At 38.8% G+C, this 8,332-nt stretch overlaps 1 protein-coding gene across 1 annotated transcript; it reads left to right on the top strand.

The window, feature by feature from the left end:
* ppp1r3c2b (protein phosphatase 1 regulatory subunit 3C2, duplicate b) lies at positions 1 to 7,624 on the top strand. Its single transcript, XM_082188813.1, has 3 exons — positions 1 to 160; positions 280 to 362; positions 6,499 to 7,624. The coding sequence occupies exons 2-3, from the start codon at positions 349 to 351 to the stop codon at positions 7,253 to 7,255; spliced, it is 771 nt and encodes a 256-aa protein (XP_082044939.1). The 5' UTR covers positions 1 to 160; positions 280 to 348; the 3' UTR covers positions 7,256 to 7,624.
* Positions 7,625 to 8,332: the final 708 nt, after the last annotated feature.

Here is an 8,332-nt window from a genome sequence, read left to right as displayed (position 1 = left end):
GGTTTCACATAACGCTTCCTGAAGCTCAACCGAGCTGGTAGTCAGAGACATCTCAAACGTGTGTCCTTTATTACAAAGAATATAATAAATAAACAATACAAAAGATATCATATTTTTAAGGATTTCAGCGGAATAATGCAATGATCAAAATAAAAGCAGAGTAAGATTATAATTTTTTTTACTATGTTTTAGAAAGTTAGGTCAAATATGCATTTGACAATTTTTATTTTACTAACTTGTAACTTGTAATTAAAACCACTTGTGTGTGTGTTTCTACAGCATCGGCTCAGTTTAAAGTCTGTGGACACTTTGGGGGAAGAGGACATTTAAAGGAGGATTTTCACGAAGATGACTTGTGCAAAGTAAGTTTATTGTCTGATTAAGGCAAAATAGTAAACCCAGGGATCCCAGTCCTTGAAAACCTAGAAATATTGGGGATAATTTTTTTTATTTATTATACTTTGATACATTTTTAGCTATACAAAGGTCTCAGCTAATGAACCATGTAAGGGAACATTTACATTTATTTACTTCATAAACTTCATTTGCCGACTCCGTCAGACGCATTGAAAAGCAAGCTATTTTAATTTGATCCACACAGCAACAGTGTAAAGTCTTTAAGTATGTGATATGTGACCCTGGACCAACAATACATTGTATGGGTCAAAATGATCGATTTTTCTTTTATGCCAAAAATCATTAGGATATTAAGTAAAGATCATGTTCCATTAAGATATTTTGTAAATTTCCTACCGTAAATATATAAAACATTTATTTTTGTGAGTGAATGCGGCACAATCGTGAACATAAATGCACAACTTTAAAGGAGATTTTCTCAATGTTTAATTTTATTGCACCTTCAGATTCCAGATTTTCAATAGTTGTATCTCGGCCAAATATTGTCCTATCCTAACAAACCATACATCACTGGAAAGCTTATTTACTTCAGCTTTCAGATGATACATCTCAATTCTTCAAATAATTGACCCTTGTGACTGGTTTTGTGGTCCAGGGTCACATATGGTGTTCGGTACAGGAGCCGTGATAAAAATACATTCTCTACATTTAGTTTTGACATTTTTATGAACAATCCAGTTCCTAAATTCCTAAATTCTCTACCCTCCTTTTTAATATTAAGCATATATAACCAATGATCTTAGGTAAATAACACATAATATAATGTAGTTCAGTTGATGTTGATGTATTTAAAAATTCAACATTAACAGAAACCTTCATCTGACGGTGTTGACAAAGGTTAAACTGAGGTTACAACAGATTTAAGTATTAGCAAATGTTTTTTCAAACAACTGATTGATAAGACAGCTAGATTAACTAATATTACATTTAATTCAACGATCCTTCCAGTTAATGTCCTTACAAACAGGTGTGAGTGAGTGAGTGAGTGAGTCAGTGTGTGTGTGTGTGTGTGTGTGTGTGTGTGTGTGTGTGTGTGTGTGTGTGTGTATGTGTGTGTGTGTGTGTGTGTGTGAGTGAGTGAGTCAGTGTGTGTGTGTGTGTGTGTGAGTGAGTGAGTGAGTCAGTGTGTGTGTGTGTGTGTCTGCAGTAGATGTAAAGATGTTATGTATACATGACATGTAAATCAGGCCAAATTTATACAGTATGTAAATAAAATCATGAAACAACCTTAGAATAATTCAGACATAACAGTCAGACATAAAACCTGACAGAGTTGACAAAATTGAATATTGTTTTTATCTTAACCACATGTTGTACAGTGGAGCAGTTTAGTTTTTCCCTCAGTTGTAGCTGCCTTAATAAACACAACAAAAAGAACAAGATTTATTAAACAAATATTTACAGAAACTATCACACTGGGAAGTCGGAGTTGACATGTTAAAACTGTGACCGCAGAGACTCCAACAATGTGTGTTTAATACACACTGGCCGGACAAAAAAAAGGTCCCTGTTTGGATTTAAATAGGAAAATTCTTAAGATTGGATCATTAGTGCAGTGATTATTATGTTTCTAGCATGTTATATGAGTGGCAACATCTAATTGACGGCTTTTCATTACTTAAACATCCATGTATGAAGACTCATCATGGCCATTTTCCAGGATGACAATGTCAAGATTCATCCGGCTCAGATTGTGAAAGAAAGGTTGTGAGGAGCTTGAACAATCATTTTCTCCTCTGAGTCCAGAGCTTAAACTCAGTGAGAGTGTTTGGGATGTGCTGGAGGAGACTTTACAGAGCGCTGGACTCTTGCTTTATCAATACAAGATCTTGACCAATAAAATAACATCTATTTCCATCGGGGGGTGCACACATTTTTGGCTGGGCAGTGTTTAAAACTTTCAGGACTACAGTATGTGTCTAACTGTGAGATCCACAAAGAGCAGGAAATAGGAAAGGGTTATAATCTATTATTTTAAATAAATTTGATAAAAATATAATCCAAGATTTCATTTTTGCAGTGTTTGATATCTTGCAGATTAATGTCTATTTTTGAATTTGTTGCGTTCTTTGTTGGGAGTTTTACATTGTGACCTCAAGCTGAGGACAGCTCAAATTACATCCTACATCTCTTCCGTGAGCACTTAACCTTATAGAAAAAAAAAAAAAAAAGTCCTTTCCCTTTGAAACATCACTTATCAGGCTTATGCTACTCTGAATAATACCTGAACTTCGTATTTTGAGCACTTCCTGCGTTGTTGTTGCTTTTGCCTCTTTATGATGACTCGCTGAATTTTGTCCTAATTTGTAAGTCGCTTTGGACAAAGGCGTCTGCTTAATGACTAAATGTAAATGTACATGTGTTTTGCAGAGCATGTTTTTAAGATAATACTAAATAAATTAGTAAAAAAAATATAACCGATGATTGCCCTGAATATACAGATTACCTTTAGATGCAACATAAACATTTAACATAAATAAGGCTTTTGACATGTCTTCTCCCTTATCTCATGGAAATGTATTGATAAAATTAACATTAACACCCGCCAACCCACCAAATGCAGGTTGTTCTCTTACGAGAGTAGGCAAGGCAAGGCAAGGCAAGGCAAGTTTATTTATATAGCACATTTCATACACAATGGCAATTCAAAGTGCTTTACATAGAAGAAATTAAAATAATAAAAAGAAATAAGAATAATTAAAACAGTTTAGAAAAATAAAAAATAAAATACAGTACAAACAGTCGGACGAACATTGGCACAGTGCTCATTCAGTAAATGCATAGTTAAACAGATGTGTTTTGAGTCTGGATTTGAATGTGACTACAGTAGGAGCACATCTGATCTCCTCTGGAAGCTGGTTCCAGCTGTGGCTGGCATAATAGCTAAAAGCAGACTCGCCATGCTTAGAGTGAACCCTTGGTATTTCAAGCTGATATGATCCTAATGATCTGAGTGATCTGTTGGGTTTATATTCAGTGAGCATATCTGCAATGTATTGAGGTCCTAGGCCATTGAATGATTTATATACCAGTAATAATACTTTAAAATCAATCCTAAATCAAACTGGGAGCCAGTGTAAAGACCTGAGGACTGGTGTGATATGTTCATATTTTCTGGTTCTGCTCAGAATCCTGGCGGCAGCGTTCTGTATGAGCTGCAACTGTCTTATGGTCTTTTTGGGAAGGCCAGTGAGGAGTCCATTACAATAATCCACCCTGCTGGTGATGAAAGCATGCACAAGTTTCTCTAAGTCTTGTCTGGAAACAAAGCATCTAATTCTTGCAATATTTTTCAGATGATAGTATGCTGATTTAGTTATTGCTTTGACATGACTACTGAAACTAAGGTCTGACTCTAGTGTCACACCAAGATTCCTGACTTGATTTTTGGTTGTTTGACCCCTAGAGTGAAGGTATGCGTTCACCTTGAGAACTTCATCTTTGTTTCCAAACGCAATGACTTCAGTTTTGTCTTTGTTTAACTGAAGAAAGTTTTGACACATCCAACTGTTGACTTCATCAATGCATCGGCACAGGGAGTCAATGGGGCTGTAATCATTAGGCGATAGGGCTAAGTAGAGCTGTGTGTCGTTGGCATAGCTGTGGTAAGAGATTTGGTTCTTTCTCATTATTTGGCTCATTGGGAGCATATACAGGTTAAACAGGAGTGGCGCAAGAATTGAGCCTTGAGGGACTCCGCATGTCATGGATGTCCACTCAGACTTATGGTCTCCTATACTCACATAATAACCTCTCCCATCTAAGTATGACCTGAACCATTTTAGGACTATCCCAGAAAGCCCCACCCAGTTTTCCAGCCTGTCCAGAAGTATGTTGTGATCGACAGTGTCAAATGCAGCACTGAGGTCGAGTAGTACCAGCACTGATCATTTTCCTGAGTCAGTATTTAAGCGAATATCGTTTATTATCTTTATGAGCGCTGTCTCTGTGCTGTGGTGCGGTCGGAAACCAGATTGAAAATTGTCAAAGTATCCATTCGAGCATAAGAATTTGTTCAGCTGATTGAAGACAACTTTTTCAATGATCTTACCTATGAAAGGAAGATTTGAGATTGGTCTATAGTTGCTTAATATGGTCTTATCAACTTGGTAAGGGGCTTGACAACTGCAGTTTTCAGGGAGTTTGGAAAACTCCCAGAGAGAAGTGAGGCATTTACCACTTCTAGAAGATCTGCTTCTAAACTGTTTAACACACTTTTGAAAAACGATGTGGGAAGTGTGTCAAGAGCGCAGGTTGATGTTTTAAGGTGCTGTACGGTTTCTTCCAAAATTTTGCCATCAATTTCTTTGAAATCAGACATAGTAACTACTTTCTCAGGTGGTTTGATCTGTCTGACCCCAGCGCAAGTCAAGGATGTGCTGATCACCTTTCTGATATTATTGATTTTCTCAGAGAAGAAAGAAGCAAACTCACGGCACTTGCTGTCTGAGAGCATTTCACTGGGAATCTGGCTTGGGGGGTTTGTCAGTCTCGCTACAGTAGCAAAAAGAGTGCGTGTGTTGTTTAAATTACTGTTTATAATATTTGAGAAGAAAGTCTGTCTAGCTTTGCCTAGTTCCATATTGAAAGCATGAAGGCTGTCTTTGTAGATGTTATAATGGACTACAAGTTTTGTCTTCCGCCACATGCGCTCTGCTTTTCTGCATTGTCTTTTCATATTTTGAACGAGTTGCACGAGTAGTCTCTTGTTGCGTAAGTTTAGCTTACGCTACGGGAAAACTCCTTTTCTAGAGAATACTGAAGCAAGAAAATTATCCTTAATTTTCCAAAATGTAAAACGCATTTGCTTTAGCAGGCAGACACAGGCGAGACAGCTCGCGCACCCATTGGCTGCTCTGCGGCAACGGCTGCAACCTATCAGTGCGTCTTGGCATGACTCCAGCGCCAATGGGAAGCCTTCCCGCGCCACGTCATGACCCGCCAAAATGGGTGTGGCCTAAGCCTATAAATACCCATCGCCCAGGTTGCACAATGATTAAGGATAATTTTCTTGCTTCAGTATTCTCGAGAAAAGGAGTTTTCCCGTAGCGTAAGCTAAACTTACGCAACACTCGTTCCCTCTCTAGAGAGAGGTTACGTTAGTAACCGAGTGTCGATTTCAGCAGTGGAGTGTAACACAGTCACTTATACTGGCCTTTCATCAAAAATATAGATTTTTTTATACATCTCGACACTGAAATATCTGAAACGCTTCCAATACTCATTTTCCACAGAATAGCTTCACGATACCAGCGTCTCTTTCTCTCTCTCTCTCTCTCTCTCTCCGACAGCGAGTGACACACAAACCCGCCTCTCCTCACTCACTCGATTATTTTGCTCCAGATGAATATTGCTGGTGTAACAGAGCTTGAATTCGCCATGGGATTGCGAGTATTATGCATAATTTTACTCATTCCTGCAGATTTTGTGCACAAACACCAAAAGTGCGACACATAAAGCCACTTCTCAGAACTAAACTGAGTTCTTTATTGCTGCTTATTGCTCTTAAACAGTCAGATACACACAAAATAATGTCAGAATGCCGGTCTTGGCGAGTATTTACGTCAAACACAGTCAGTTTTAAGTGAACATAAACAGTTAGGAAGAAAATGCATGTGTAACAGTATAATGGATCCGTGCATTAGCTCTTAAAGTGACAGCAGCCTAATAAACCTGCTAACAAATTGCGATAAAATTAAAAAAATCTATATGGCAGTTTTCCCATGGTATCGATGTCAAAATTGTGGCCAGTGAAAATGCTGAGTGGCGAGTAACTTTGGAAAACCACTATTCACAGCAGCTCAAAAGAGTTTGTCAAGCCCTGATTCTAAAGTAAAGTGAATCCTGCAAATGATCATTGGTTCCCCTTTATTTTAAAGTGTCATTGTTACAGTGTAATTATATATTTAAGTTCTGAGTAATATTAAGCAACTACATGTACTTACTTTAGGGTTAGGATTAGGATTTGGTTGAGGGTTAGTTGGATGTACTGTTATTACTATGGTAAGATAACATATGTAACAAGGAAACTGTAAAATAAAGTGTTTCCTAATCATTTTATCCCATTTTTTCCTGCTCCAGTGTGATGTCGCGGTTCGGCCCGCCTGTCTCCATGAGGTCTGTGGACGTGGGCTTCAGGTGTAGAGGCTCTCCACACATCAAACATCTTCTCACGGTGCCGTCTCCCAAACCCCTGCGACCCTGCATCTCCCATCAGCCGGTGTTTGAGTTCACACACACTCCTCCAACAGGCCTGATCAAGAGCGGCCGCAGGGAGAAACGCGTCGCGTTCGCGGACGCCAAAGGGCTTTCGCTCATCACAGTGCGCTTGTTCTCAGAGAAGGAGGACAAACCCAGCCGCCAACCGCTGAAAATACCACGACCCAAGAAGCTGATCTGCTCTACAGAGCCCGCTAGTAAGACCTCAGGGTTGAGTCTTGGGTTCGATCCGCCCTGCAGAGACTTCCAGGCGTTCAGAGCGAGGCTTCAGGATCACATGGTGCTGTTGGAGAGCTGTGACGTCACCAAACGCTGCATTCTGGGTACCGTGCGCGTCAAGAACGTCTGCTTCGAGAAAGCCGTACACATCCGGATTACTTTCGATTCATGGCGCAGTTACCTGGACGTCCCGTGTGCGTACCTGGATCAGTTTTACGGGGAACCTGGAACTGACGTGTTTGAGTTTAACATCAGCGTTCCTGAACGGATCGACCCGCGCGAACGCATCGAGTTCTGCGTGTCGTACTTACCGGCTGCGCTCGGTGCCACTGAATGGGACAATAACAATGGCAAAAACTATTGTATTAATGTGTGTGGCGCTGAATCTGCTGTCGTCTAACGACATTGTATTGTCACTGTGTCTGCAGAAAGACTGACAGAATCAACAACTTTGCACATCTTTGACCCGTTTAGCACAGAACTGACCGAAATGCTGTGCCATGATCACTGTTTACAGTGTTTCCAGATTGTTATTATTATTATTTTATGTTTGTGATATTTAGATGTTTATAAATATCTTGCGGAAATGTTTATTGAAGCTTTGCACACTGTGGATAATGTATTTTTATGATAAATGTTTAATTATATCAAATACATTTATTTTTTAAGATTAAGCACTAACATGTTTATAAAGCCCTTTCGTACTGTGGATGTTTTTACAGTACGTATTTTATTATATATAAAATAAAGAGTGTTTAAGGAATATTCACCTGGATTCCTATGGTCATCATTTTTTGTGTTTATCCGTACTGTTATATTTATCTCAGACAAGATATCTATTTGTATTCTGTTTGGGGTATCTAATTAAGTTACATTATGTTTCTAGCTAAAACATAATTTAATGTAGGACACGACCTAGTATTCCTCAAGGAGGTGCAATCAAATCCCAGGATGTTTTTGGCTTGGTCACTAAGTATAATCCATTGGTGACCTGACGTTGGCCTTCGGACTGACGTATGAGAACCCTTGATCAGAAAAAGATGTTTACTTGTGTTGAGAGATTGTCATGTTAAATGCCTTGCCTAAAGAAACGATCCCTGCTGAGGTGTTGTAATTGATTTCCTTCATGTGAGAGTTTTAAAGGTGCTGATAAATCCTGCTCTTATCAGCAGAGAGACAGACAGAGAGACTGACAGAGAGAGAGACAGACAGACAGAGAGACAGAGAGATCAGTGTTTGTTCAGACCATGGTTCAGACTGATTATAAATGGCCTGTTCATAATCAGTCCTGATCAGATTACATGCAGACGCTCTCAGTTATCAAATATTACCATAGAGGCTTTGAAACCACATCATTGATTTGATGGCTCACATTATGGAATACTGACATTAACTGAATATATAAAGCTTTAAATATATCATAAACAATTTCAGGCTGTTTTCCACTTGTTTTTTCTTGCATTTGATATGCTTTATT

The sequence above is a fragment of the Leuciscus leuciscus genome (genome assembly GCF_965113295.1).
Source record: "Leuciscus leuciscus genome assembly, chromosome: 13".
Taxonomy (NCBI): Eukaryota; Metazoa; Chordata; class Actinopteri; order Cypriniformes; family Leuciscidae; genus Leuciscus; species Leuciscus leuciscus.
The sequence above is the reverse complement of the archived record's forward strand: the minus strand, read 5'-3'. Positions and strand labels throughout refer to the sequence as shown.